We start from the raw sequence: 14,836 nt of genomic DNA, 5'->3' as shown, positions 1-14,836 counted from the left end.
AGGGTTAGTGAGTCCTGAGAGAGGTCCAGGAGCGCCTGCAGAGAGAAGAGAGAGGAGAAGAGAAGGACCCAGAGGGGGAGAAGAAGGAACCCCAAGAACCCAGAATTAGAACAGAAGGGTGAAGGGTTGGCACGCAAGGGAACCGGATCCCAAATTAGTGGAGGAGAGAAACAACCCTCAGCTAAGAACCGGAGGCTGCGTCATTATATGTGGAGCAGCCCCTCACTAAGTCCACTAAGAAGGCACACCAGGCATAGGGTCAGGGAACCCCGAAGAGGTGCACCCACCAAGAGGCCCGAGGGAGCCGGATATAAGTGGACCCCTGGTGAGAAAGGCCAGTAGAAAGGACAGTCAGAAAGGGAGCTCAGGACCACGCTCCACAATTGCTTGGGGGTTGGCCGAGTCCAGGACCTGGTGGACGCAGCACGGCTCGGGCGGTCACTCAAGGCCAGAGTGACCAACAGAACAGCAGTAAGTAAAAACCCTGAACTGCACAGCCCGACTCTGAGTCTTCTTACCATCCACCCTGCACCACCACTACCACCATCCTCTACACCTGACCCCCTGAGGCTATACCCCTCCCGTTGGGGGTTATACTACCAGAAGCTGCACACATACCACCAGCCTCAGCGGACCCTGCTGCAGCGGCGGCCGTATTGACCGCAAATCAACGGGTGGCGTAGTCGACACTAAGAACTAATAACATCTGTAAAGACTGCCACACACTGAGCTTGACACCCTGGGCACGGACCGGGTCACCGCCACTCGGAGACTACAACCCCCATCTGATCCGGCTCCGGGTATCCCCCAAACAACACTGGCCCAGGGGGCGCGTCAGTAATTGTATCAGTAAAAATCATATACCACACAGATGTTCCATCACACTCCACAGAATGAAACCATACAAGATCTTACCTGTACAGCAACCTGCTCAGACTGTAGATCTGGGTCTTGGGGACTGGCTTTCCAATATTGCAAGTGATATAAAGTGTATTATTTGTCAGATCTTTTCAGACTCACTGTCCGGATTGGTTCTTTCTCAAGTGTTATTTTGATGCAACTTTTGAAGCCAAAACTAGGGCAGGATTCAAAAAGATAGAAGTGGAATATTTCATACATACTCTTCCCCTCTTTACAATCAATTCTTGGCTTTAAAAAAAAAAAAAAAAAAACAACTATGTCAAATGTACTGTGTGAAAGCAATCTCAGACCAATTACAGCTGTGCAGTTTGGGGTAGTGCACAAAACATGTACTGTTCTGGTTTATCCATTCTTCGTGGTTTTAGGTTTTTTTTGTAAATTGTCTCTTTAGAGAGGAAGAGGACTAGAACTCTAGTGCCACCTACAGGAAGTAGCAATCCTAAAAGTCAATAGTGACCCTTTAACGAGCCTTATCACATGACTTACGATATAAGCCAGAACCAGAAACTCAATTTGCAGACATTGTGTTTCGGGGTATTGCCCCTCATCAGTGCAAAGTGTGAGTTCTGGTTTGGCTGGGTGAAAGGCGTCAGACCGGTATCCAAGTGGTAACATTTCTTTTTGCAGAGAGTGACATGTTAAGCATGTCACGGTGAGGAGACTTTTAAAGCCGCAATGCTCCTCTGGGAAATATGCAACTTGTATCTTTAGAGAAGAAGAGGACTAGAACTCTAGTGCCACCTACAGGAAGTAGCAATCCTAAAAGTCAATGTGGCACTAGAGTTCTAGTCCTCTTCTTCTCTGAAGAGACAATTTGCATATTTTCCAGAGGAGCATTGCAGCTTTAAAAGTCTCCTCACTGTGACAGGCTTAACATGTCACTCTCCGCAAGGAGAAAGGGTACCCCTTGGATAGGGTTTTTTGTAAAAACTCAACTTGCCCAAGTGAATACATTTAGTGTATCTGGAGAACATTGGCCCCATTGCTATATTCTAAAACTAGCATTCGATGTGGCCTATGATGCCGTTCCCCAACCATCAGCTTGCATGTGTCCTCATAATACAGTAAGATATCCTATGAGGTCCTCCTTGGTTTTTCTGCAAAAAATATGTATCATGCTTCCTAATTTCTGTAGTGGATTTCATGGCAGTTACAAAGGTCCACCTGGAAATTTTTCATCGCTTGTAATTATGGTTTTATACGGAGTTTCTCCTCAGATTTCTACATATGTTCATGTTTTTGTAAACGGCTTTCCCGATATTCCTGTAATTAAAGCTTAAAGAGGTTGTCCAGCTTTGGACACAATTTATTCCTTAAATGCAGGTAAATTTTGAACCAATTGCCTTCTATTGCATGTGCAGGAAATCAGAGCGTGTAAAAGCCAAACGGTGCGGTGCAATATTTTTAATGAAAACAAATTCCAAAATATGATTTTTTTTTGCCCCAATGCAATCATTTACTAACAAAAAAAAAAGAAAACAAAAATGTTTTATTCACCGACAACTAGATGTCTTGAAAATTGTTCAAATTTCCACATTAATAAGTGCAGCCCTTGGTATTGTCGATATCCTTTGATCCAAGCCAAAAAACTCACAGACACGTCTATCAAGTTGCATAGTTTTTGAATATTTAATAACTTTAAATCTTTCTAGTCAACATTATATCAACATCCATTAAATAAAAAAATTGTCAGAAGCAATTCGTATTGTTTAAATTACAAGTAAAATTTACTGTGCACAAAAAAAAATATACAAAAATAGTTTTTTTTCCATTTAATTTTCTCTCCTTGCGCCGGAAATTGTCCATTTGCACATACAAATGATTCCAATTTCTAAAGCAGATCCATACAATCCATACAGAAACCAGAAAATTCTTCTATTTTGCAGGAGAGGATTGTATAAATATAGTCTTATGTGGCAGCAATTCTGCTGAACTTCAGAGTAGCTGACTCCATTTCGGAACAAGCGGACTGTCCTGCAAATTGGGTCCAATTACTCTAGAAAAATAGTTTTGAAGGAAGTCTCCAGACCTTGATCAGTAAGTTCCTACACAACACGTGTAAAATGACATTCTTAGGGTATCCTTAAACAAGGCATGCCCTCAGCACCCAGCTGTCGCAGCAGAGAACACCATTTTATTGCTCATTTAGCGTCTTTTTGTGGTGATGATGTTCTCAGGCCGCTGACAGATTTGTGCTGAAATTTTCAGACAAGCAGCGAGATTTCTAATAAGTCTTAACAGAAATTGGGAGAAGGCACGCGAGTAATTTACGATTCCTTAAAATCGGTGCTTTTCTGACAGGATGAGGATGTTAAATAAAAAAAAAAAACACAAAACAAAATAAAACACAAAACACTAAACTACATGTCAAACAGCATGCCGAAAAACAAACACACCAAAACAATGCGAGAACAGATGAGATGTTTGACACAGGGCACTACTTGCCATCTGCAAAAAGGGTGTCCAATATGTGTCCATAAGAACAATGCTTGTGTCTTCAGCGCCTGCTGTTAATTCAGATCAAAATTTACATTTGGATTCAATGCAACCCCTTCAGTGACCGTTTAGTTAATTTTTCCCCTTTCTCTGCTGCACTGCACAATGCCTGTAATGTTACCATGTAATGACTACTAACATAATGAGCAGACACTTCAAAAATAATTATCCAGCGTAGTTAATAATTATTCACTAATATGTTGTTGGCAGCCTGTTGCTAGACTCGCTGAGTGTGTAAAAATTAGACATTCGATGATTTCTGGGGTTAAAACCGCCGAGAGGTTTCGTGAACACATAGGTTTGTATTATCCAACTGCGCTGACCATCTTGGTAGTATTCATTTACTTTTGATGCCAACACTCTAAATTTGTTGATCAGTTTGTCCCTTAATGGTATGACCCTGCAGAAAAGGGACTGTTCGATGCAGCTGGGAGAGGACCCCCATACATGAGGACTGGAGTAACTCCACATCCCTCTACATTCATCTACAGACACACAGGTTTTTTTTTTGTATAATTTCATATAAATTAGAAGTGTCAAAAACTGGATCATTCCTAGAAAAGAATTTGACCTTGTGGCACCTGTAAGCAGTTGTATATGCTCCTGTACACGGCTCCGCTATGTGCATGAGGTCTTTGAATGAGTTTACACAGCATAATCCAGGTCGTTAAATGACCACTGATCGTTTATATACAAGCTGATTGGTGATGGTTTCCTGACCTGTTTACACAGAATGCCTAATGTTCGAGGACAGAACGATTGATAATAAGATTGTTCTGTGTGCATAGAATGTCACCTGTTTACACAGGGCAAAACGCTGCCAATAACTAATTTTTAAGCAAGCTTAAAAGTCATCGCAACCAACAAATTATTTTTTCTCATTCGTCAGGTGTTTTCCAGCCTGCTTAAACAGGTCAATAGTTGGGAAAGAGTGTTCTTACGAATGCTCGTTCCCCGACTGGCTTTTCTAAATGAGCCATTAGTCTAGTCGAAAAACTTACTACATGTACTGTGCTCCTGAGACACAAAGTCTGCTTTGGGTACAGAGGGGTTCTTAGGAGGGGAGAAAAAAAAAAAAAAAGCAGCAACAACAACAAAAAAAAACCACCACAACTTTGACTTCTCCACCCCAAAATGACATGAACATATTAACACAATGGCATACAAAGAGATCAACGTTTGCCTTATTTACGAAACCTAACATTACTGAATCAGAATTAAACAAAATTGTATAACGTCCTTGTGAATTGGGCAGATTCTCCTGTGGCTATGGTTACTTGCTAGAATACAGGCTTCCATGGTTTCAGTTCATATGCACCGCCGGAAAAGATAATAAATGCTGGGAATTTCAAATTGTTTTCGGCCATTATAACAGGATATTTCAGTTCCTATCCTGGAACATAATATACACCAGGTGTTTCCTGTCTAGCAAGAATGGACTTGTGTGAAAGTGGACAGCAAAAGCACGGCTGTATTTCTGCCATCAACAATGTAAGAAAAAACAAAGCAAGAGATCCTGAAATTGATGTTATATTCCTATGAGAATGAGGGAGAGCCTAGGGGAGATTTCGTAATCTTCAGGAAACTAGATGGCTATATGGTTTACACAAGCAGCTGTAGCATACTGCCGGCACTGCTGCATTCCCACTTGCTCTGGGTTCAGTTCCATTGGGATTCCTGAGTATTTTAGCGTCTCCAGTGTGGTCAGCACTACATGCCGTAATAAACCACCAATACATCACAATCAGAAGTTATTGACATCCCAATGAAAACTGATCCCTGGTTCACTTAGATATACCACCTACTGTATATTTACAACACTACCGGAATAATCTGGGAGACTAAACATAGCAAGGGGAATTAATCAGGTGCTTTATGGCTGTTTTCTGGCATAAAATTTTTTAAAAAAACAATGTTTGCACAACTCATAGTATACTAGGTTATAGCTTGCGTACATTTCGGATTCTGGTGCACAGGTATCCCAAAGATGTACCAGTCATCCACCTCTTAAGAAATTTAGCACATTGATTAAGACTACCATATGAAAAGCCCGCCTTAATTAATTTTCCCTTGCATGCGATAGGAGCATCTAAACCAGACACGTTGTTATTTGCTACGTGTTCTCTACACAATAAGGGACCGATGCAGCTCCACCGTACAGAGGTTTATATGCCCAGTACAATGTGTTATAGAACATGAAAATCATTAACCTAGATGAGCAAAGTGTGCTTGCGAAGAGTGAAGGGCAAAGTTCACAGTCAATGATGTTTGCACATATTGTCACTTTTTGCCCTTTGCATGGATCGGTCATCTCGATGTAAGATCAGACAAGGAGTAATTTGGTTTCTGCAGATACTTTTTATAATACAAAAAAAAAAAATTAATATAATTCTCTCTATATACTTTCTGCATCAATTTCTCAGTTTTCAGAATCTCTGCCTGCTGTGAGTCAGTAGGGACTTATACGGATGACTTCCATTCATTCTCATTACAGATACTGTCCTTTTATCAGGTCTCTGTCTAGTAATGATCCAAGTATCTCTGTGTCCATCACAAGACTGGGACAGATTTGTATTCAGTGGAAGTAAACAATGGAGGTTCATACATAATGAAAGTAAGCAGAAGTCTTGAAATCTGTAAGGAATTGATACTAATCTAGTGACAAGAAATCAATCATGGAGATCACTTATAGGGGTTGTCCAGTCTAAAATGAAAACTCTGCAATCGCTCTCCGTGGCTGCAGACTTGTGAATCTCCCCTGCTCACGCACGGCGCGCTGCAAGGATTCGCTGGTTTCTGAGCCAGGAATGGCGGTGATGTATGCAATATGCATACTCCCAGACAGAACCTGACTAGTGGGCGCGGTCTCGCTTCATATAAGTGTATGGAGCTAGGCCGTGCCCACTAGACGGCTTCTGCCCGGGAGTATGCATAACGCATACATCACAACCGTTCCCGGCTCAGAAACCAGCTAATCCTTGCAGCGTGCCATGCGTGCGCAGGGGAGATTCAAAAGTCTGCAGCCACAGAGAGTGACTGCAGAGTTTTCATTTTAGACTGGACAACCCCTTTAATGTCGGTTGTATTGATATTCAGTCACTACTTGGGAAGTGATCATTTCAGAGGCAGTTGCCCATGATATCGACTGTGGGTCTAAGCTTGTACATCCTGTCTGACTTACAACCACCTTGCAAGCTTGCTTGTTATTATTTACATTTCGTTTAGAAGCTACATAAGAACATAGGTGAAATATGGGCAGACATAAGCCACCATTACAGCTGGATGGGATACACACACCAGCAATATTACATCTGCAATTGGAGCAGCTGGGGTACTTGTATCAATCTGTAACCCACCAGCAGATCATCATATAGAAACAAAGCTCCAGTCTTAAATGTTAGTGGAGAACTACTAGAATTCTTTAACCAACTGCACTTTACGGTATGTGACAAACACGACAAGTTTAATAGCTTATTTTTGGGGGAAGTACAAAAAAGAATGAACAAAAAGGAATTAATAAAAAGAATGAATATAATAACATTGGTCAAAAACTAAAGAAAGGTGTAATAGGTTTCCTGGCCATCAGACATGGAATGAATATAGAAGTTGTGTACATTTTAGTGGAATTCATACATTTTCCATATAAACAGGTGTATATTATATTCCCTGTGCTTGTTACATGGGGAATGAACATGGAATATGTGTAGATTACAGGGGAATGAGCAAATATCCCATATAAACATATATTCTATTACAATCAGCACATATTTCATGTTCATTCCCCACCTAACAAGCATTGAGAATACAATATACTCCTGTTTATGTGGGAAATGTGTTAATTCCATTATAATCTGCACATATTCATTAAATGCCTGAGAAGCACAGGGTATATTCCATATAAACAGGTGTATATTATATATGTGTTCATGATGCTATTATCTACATCTATTTCATGTTCATTCCCCACCTATCAAGCACAGGGAATACAATATACATCTGCTTATATGAGATATGTGTTCAATCCACTATAATCTGCTCATTATATGGGATACATGTTCCTTCGCCTGTAATCTATAAATATTCATGCCATGTATAAGATGCACAGGAAACCTTTTATACCTGTTTTTTGACTATTATGTTCATTCTATTTATTCATTCCTTTTGTTCATTCTTTTTAGTTATCCATATTTTTGGTTGTATGTTAGCTATGCTTAGGTAATTAGTCCTAACCTTGCAGTTGTGGTGCTCAATGGACTTCATCTTGTGTTCTTGCCTGGTTCTGCATTGTCCCAGGAACATTGTGTGGCCCCAAATCACAACTCACATCAAAGTCCAAGTTAAAATGCACATTAAGGTGTTTAAGAATTTGATTCAGCACAAATGGGCCGATTTACTAACCTACATGAGTCAGAAGGCTGGTTTAATTTACTCATGCTCCAAAATCTGGCATCATTTTGTGGACAATACAAGGCCACTTGTTAGATGGTCTAAAGTGTGGACAGTCTAGAGATGCAGCAAATTTATCAAACTGCATGAACCATTGTGATAAATTTGGGGCTACCTCTGCACTTTCTAAAATTTAGATAGGAACAGAAAAATAAACTAAATGCTTCTAAATTATGTCTCGTAAGCTGCAAGAATCTTGCCAGTATTGTTCAGCACTCTTGACAATTGTACAGCCGAGAGTAACTTCGATTCCGCTATGGTGTAATGGCCTCTTAACAGGCTCCAAAAATTACGCTTATTGCTCTGCTGATTTCTACAAACTATATGCAAATAATAGCAGCATAACAAAGGCGCCAATATATGCACCTCACTGTTCTAGTGTTGCTAGAGTATGTACATTTTAATGTAGGAGATAGAATCGTGAGCACCTCTTGCATCTTGGGAGGTCAGCATTTTCAGTGGCTTATCCTTGCAAAGATTTTTGTATGAACCTAAATTAAAAACTAGAATCCAAAAGATGTCGAAATAGTAAGTGTTGTAGTTTGGTTCATCAGGAAATTAATGGATTAGTAGAGCCTCTTATAGCCACATTATACCTACAAGGCAATAATGTAAAACAATCTAGAATGTGTAGCCACAGAGAACTAAAGTTAGATCAAAGAACATTTTGGCCCCAATTCATCATTTGCATTTTTTAAGTCACTTTCCATTTTTGCCTTGTGGTATTAGTTGCCTTATTTGAGCCAAATTCTTAAAAACGGTGCATACGATTCATGATATGGCGGCAACGTCAAACATAGCCTGCCTTGAACGTTTTTTTTGCAATTCTTCAGTGCAGAAAAGTCGCATGTTTCACAAAATGGTGCAAAAATTGCAGCAAAATACTAGTATGCTCAAAAACACACCAGGGAAAGGACTGGAGCGGAGTTGTGCCAAATTTTGTGAGTTTTAAAAAAAGTCGCAATTGAATGAATCGGGTGAAAACACCTGGAAACACTAAACTGCCCACAAAGTTGGGGTTGGGGAAAAAAAAAAGGCACACAGAGTAATGAATTGGGTGAAAAAAAAAAAAAAAAAAAGGTGCAAAACATTGAAAACTAGATAAAAAAAATAGGCGTGAAGGCAATGATGAATTGGGGCCTTCATCGCTGGGAAAAAAGGAAAAATCTAGACAAGTGTTGTTCTTCCTTTTCACTATTCTGACACTTCCCTTATCTGTTACATTATGATCTTGGAAAAAAAAAAGTGATCTAGATCGAGTATCCACTATGCATGGGAACAGGCTAGGATTTGGTTTTTCTAACCACCAGGATGCAGGTAAACCCTGGCATTCTCCCCCTCCTTGAAAGATATAGCAGCATTTCTCACAATGGAGAAGTAATTTGGTGCACATACTAAGAAGCAGCAATTATCTTCCTTTTGCCATTCATAAAAAGACTTGGAAAATATTCTACAACAGAGTTTATACATGTATCTACATAACTGTGCGCGATGGCTCCCCCTCAGTCTGTGGTCAAAATCAGTAGTGCATTGAGGGGAGGGCAGGAATAACAAACCCTTGCTAAATTGCAGGTAGCCCACCCATACCCGTGTGAATGTGAAGAGTGGAGAAACAAGCACAGCATCGGATATAACTCTTATGGCCATATTACTGAACGCGCTGCAGCCTTGCTCTAAACCAAACCTATGGACCAAGACTCATTTTTAATGGTGAAAGTGAGGATTATAAACAGACATCCTATAACTGTGTGCGGCTCTAAAGTGTGAATACCCGTGTATGCGTTGTACAAGCTACAGCAATGCCAGATACTCACTGAAGCACATTAATATTCTGCAGCATGTTGGCTGGGAGATCCCTCTGCCAAGACTAGGCGGACGATCCTATTAGTGTATGAGACACGACCTTGCTTCTCTACATAGATTACCAATCCCAAACGGACACTTTGATGTACTGTTTTCCACTGAACTACTGTAAAATGGTTTACAACCTACAAGGAGTTTTCTGTCAGCGAGACTATTCATTTTCTAGGCTTCCAAAATACCTCCTGCATTGTACTTACTTGCCGGGAAAAATTATAACCACCGTCACATTCTTGAAGAATAGGTCCTCATTCTGGCACTGAAAGGGTTCAAGGTACCTGCTTCAAAGTCATGCAGGCGAGGAAAAACATGGATATTTCATAGGCACTGTACGTATAAAAACATAACCCTGGAAAAATGGCAATGTTTTTAAAAAAATTATACAAACCCACACAGACACACAAGGACAAGGGGAATGGAGATGAAGAAAAAAACCAAAAACGAGGAGACAAAAAAATAGAGACAATACATGAGAAAAAAAAAAAATTAGACGTTCCCTCGGCTTTAGCCAGAGCACTGGAAGGAATAATCATCATCATCATCATCATAACGCTGATGTTACCTCAATAACTACACAGACTGGTCCAGTGTTGTAAGGAAACCTAATGGAATCTGTATCATGACATGACGTTTGGGCTGATGCTAGATCTGTCATCAAAGGGCACTCTGTTGCTTTATAAAAGCAGTTCTCTCATTGCGAGGATCAAACTCCTCAACTTCAGACTCTGAGAATCCTTCTTCATGCCACATATCTGATGGGATCCCTTTATAAGAGATGATCCCGCTGTCCAACATGTATAATTTCTTCTTTCCCAGGATCACCCCAGAGCGTACTTGAAGGAACAGAAAGACTGAGATAAAGACTACAACAATCATGACACAACTGAGGCTGGCCACAATTATTGGTAAGTTTGAGGTGACGGCATCAACTTCTTCCTCCTTCTCTTTCAATGGTGGAGACTCTCTGCTAATCTGGACTTGGTGTGAACAGGAGAAGTCCAGCTCATTGTAGTGCGAGTGTGCAGGGCAACTAAGACATTCATTTGCACTTGTACCCTTGCAGGTAGAACATGATGGATGGCATGCCAGACAAACATTGGCCAGCAGTTGCTCGATGCTGTTCTCCAGTGTGTATTGGATACTTTGGACGCTGGTAGTGAAACCACTCGGACAAGACTTCACGCACGTCTTCTGATGCAGGAAGAAGCCTTCTTCACAAACTGCACAAGAACATAGACATCAAAGTATAATGAAATAATATTTTCACTGCACACAATCAATGATAGTAAATCATTTCATAGCATATACACTTTCCACCAACACAGGTCTAGAGAGCCAAGATCAGTCTTTATATAGTCAGAGGATTTTTGTGCAAAAAAGGAAAAGAGGATTACTGTCGAATATTGGTCTGCATGAAAAAGTGAATTTTAGCACAATGAACTGTGAGTGAGGGAGAATCTTATACAAACAACCCCATTCCATTTGCCCCATTACTGGGTAGAGCCACTCGGGAAAAAAACCCTCTTTTTCAGACGGGTTTATGTATTACAGGGCTGGCTTTGGTTTTAACGCTAGCGATATTTTACCCTAGGATAAGAGCTGACCAGATTCAACTCAAAAAGAAGTTTCTCCGAAGTGTTAGTGGGTTAGTGGAGAAAGATGGAGATACTGTTCTGGTAGGAGAGCTAAAGTTTCAACTTTTAAATCACCCACTATCCTTTGATTGGTCCTTTTAGAATGTAAAATGCCAAATGTGTTATGGAATAATTATAATAATCATAAAAAGAAACTGCACAATTTATAGGATCACTGAAGGACAAGCTACTGCCGCTTAGTGTCCTGTATCACAGTAAGATCTTAGAGTATAGTGGTCTAAAAATGTTTTTAAACTCAAAACAACTCTTCATATAGGTGCCATCAAGAAAGTTGAAAAGGCAGATTGGAGAAGTTCTTGTAAAAAAGATAAGAGGAGACTGAAAATGTGCAGAGCAGACATGGTTCCTATACAGTTGGGTTATATGCGTCCCTTTGGTTTCTTACATTCTGCTGTTGGTAATGAGATCGAGCAGCCATCATTATGTATGTATGCCACATGTCCAGTCTTTTATGAAGCGCTCAGCATAATTTGACACCAGAGCTACTGGCAGATGAAAACATGATTTTGCCTCAATGCACATCTGTTATATGTGGCTGCTCCAAATGTCATTCCTCCTTCACATGATGCCAGGGATGGCCAGAGCAAATGAGCAGAGGACCAATAAATAGAAAAAGAGGGTTGGACACAGCATGGTGACTGGGACATTAGGTCTGGAACACAGTTTTTCTATGAGCCATGTAGGGCACAAAACCATAAAAAGATAATATCACTCCATAATGTCAAACCTGTATTTAATTCTGGGAAAGATGTACAGATGTAAACTATATCTGGCTGATATAAGAGTAGACGCGGCCAATTATACAAAAATAAACCTAAAAGAGTTTCATCACCATCATTAAGTTTAAATAATAGGTTTTATTGATCATTTTGATCAATTGAGGACCTAATGCCGGAACCACCAATAATCCAGAGAGCAGGGCACTGAATGTGGACAATGTGGAGCAGAGTCTTGAGTAGGGTACAAGCTCGACTTCCGCTCCATTCATTATTTATGGCATCGCTGGAGAAAGCCAAGCATAATGCACAAGACAATCAATGGAGTGGTGGTGGAGCATGTTCACCTTTGCTTCAGTCACGACAGAGCCTTGCAATACTTCATTCTCGGGATTGCTGGTGATACCAGTGTTCAGACCCCCAGCAATCAGGACGTTATCCCCTATACTGTGGATAAGGAATAACTTTCAACTCTGAGAATACCCATTTAATGGTTTTATCTAAGACTTTTAATATTGGTGACCCAGCCATTACAGGTCAACAATATATACACTGAGTAGTAAGATGGCCTTGGGTTCTGCAGCTCAGCTCTCATTAACTTTAATAGGAGCTCAGATATAGTACCGGAGATCAGCCACTACATGGTGTATGTAGCCGTGGTGTTACAGCTCTTTACAACTCCCCTGAATATATTTTTTTGTAAAGAGCTGATCAGGTGGTGGGTGCTGGCTGTTGTCTCCCATTGATCTGATAGTCTGTGGGGAAACACAAAAAGTTGAAATGGCAACACTTGTATGACTAGCAGAAAAGAACAAGTAACTAACTACGACTCAGAAATTGTGCCTTGCAGCTATCAGCAGTCAGCCATATTTCCCAAGCATGCATAAGTAAAATCTATGTAACTCAATGAGGCAGGCAAAGGAATAAACAAGGCCGTCAACAACATGCTTTATGTGAACTTAAAGAAGTTAGGCTGAATGATATCAAGCTACCGGGACTTACAACTATTTGATATGCAGGCCATCTGCTATCAAAGTTTAAAAGCATTCTGGATATTTCCACAGCGGCACTTAGAAAGGATTTAGTACAGTCTACTTGAGAGTGCAAGACTGATTCCTACCAGCAAGCATTGGGCAGAATGCAATGAGGAAAGTTACAATGGGTTCTTAGGAGGCAATAAGTGGAATCAGGGCTCATGGAGACTCTTACATGCATACACACAAACAAGGAAATCCTTGCCAAACACAACATTAATCTGTATACCAACATGTGGTGTATAGTCACTTTACCTGACCCAATCTACAGAAAACGGTTTAATTAGTGGAAATGGAGCCCTCATTTACACCTTAATTAGCCTGAAGGATCTCATTAGCACGGAGAGGACGGGTCCTCACCGGTGATGTGAAAGCTCTTCAGTTGGAAATAATCTATTACGGATTTTCTCTGGAGTAATGGCTGTAATATGCTTTCATGCAGATGTGTAATACACTTTGCAGGAGGATGCATAGGTTAAAGGAATCATTTCTATGAAACGTTCTAGAACACACAAGAGGTTTGGTTTCAGACAACCTGGTGACATTTGCGGCAAATTACACACTCCTGGTTAAGCATACACAGACCTGCAAGAAGCCTTCATCACCAAATGTCACAGCAGCAGGGCCCACCAACATCATTGTTAACCCTTTGCTCATGAAGTACATTGCTTGTCAGCAGACTGTATTTAAGCGATATTAACTCCATAGTGACAGCCAAAAAAAAAGAAAAATTACATTTTTTCCTCTGAAGTATTGAATTAGCCCAAAAATTTTCATTTTGACAAGAGGTAATAGGAGAAAATGGACCCCAAAATTTATCACGTGATTTCTGCCGATCGTGGCAATATCCCTTTTTTTTTTTTTTTTTTTTTTTTTTTTACTTTGTCCCACTATGGGACATGAATATTTTTCACTTTTATGGCTGGTCTCATACACTGAAGTACACTACATAAGACCCAACAGTGTCACCACAGCCTGTTAAGACCCTGCTGACGGCAATGTCTATCAGGCCGTTGTCATTACCGGACATTGGGTTGTGACAATAGCCGGGTGCCCCCTCTCTCTATTACCCATCTAGATGCCGTTGTTGTGATGGTGGCTAATCAACCAGATTCAATTTTACAACCACTAGGGACAGATTTTGCATGGAGTCAGCCATCATATACAGCCAATACTCCTAGTATTTTCACCATCGGAGGTTGCCATAGAATTATTCCTCAGGACACTTTTACAGCACTGAAAAAGAAGGCCCCTTAATGACCACTGTTAAAAGGTGTATCAATAGTCATTAAGGTGGGAAATATAGCTTCTAAAACAGAGTAATAACTGAATAATTTAACAATGCAAATTTGTGCCATCATGATAAAGACTAAATCGATTAGGCAACACTGTAAATTTAAGGCCACCATACACATTAGGTAAAAGATGACCAAACCTGCTGATTTCGACCAATCATCTTATGTATAACAGGACCTCGCGACTCTTTCCAAACAAGGAATATTGGGGAAGAGAAGGATTTGGCAGTGGGAATTTTCACGGTCACTACTTTTGCTTGCAGGGGAGATAAGCTGCTGCCAGGAGTTTGGCAATGGCTTTCTCATAGAAAACATAGGAGCACATCTCTGTGTATGGGGAAGCTGGTAGAGAGCAGTCGGTTGAACGATGGTTGGCCGACAGCTATTTAAGGTGAATGGCCAATTGAAGTATC

At 40.5% G+C, this 14,836-nt stretch overlaps 1 protein-coding gene across 3 annotated transcripts in view; it reads right to left on the bottom strand.

The window, feature by feature from the left end:
* Positions 1-6,465: 6,465 nt before the first annotated feature.
* The window catches only part of FURIN (furin, paired basic amino acid cleaving enzyme), a 222,180-nt gene continuing 213,809 nt past the window's right edge, over positions 6,466-14,836 (bottom strand). For 2 of the 3 annotated variants that reach the window (XM_073653189.1, XM_073653188.1), the window contains one exon: positions 6,470-10,943. In XM_073653189.1, coding sequence (XP_073509290.1) covers positions 10,378-10,943 — 566 coding nt within the window. In that variant the 3' untranslated portion in view covers positions 6,470-10,377. Of the gene's footprint in view, positions 10,944-14,836 lie in introns of all 3 variants that reach the window. The other variant, XM_073653190.1, reaches the window with a different exon arrangement.

This window comes from Phyllobates terribilis, unplaced genomic scaffold, assembly GCF_046119375.1.
Source record: "Phyllobates terribilis strain yellow unplaced genomic scaffold, ASM4611937v1 Scaffold_11__3_contigs__length_659146591, whole genome shotgun sequence".
Classification (NCBI taxonomy): domain Eukaryota; kingdom Metazoa; phylum Chordata; class Amphibia; order Anura; family Dendrobatidae; genus Phyllobates; species Phyllobates terribilis.
The sequence above is the reverse complement of the archived record's forward strand: the minus strand, read 5'-3'. Positions and strand labels throughout refer to the sequence as shown.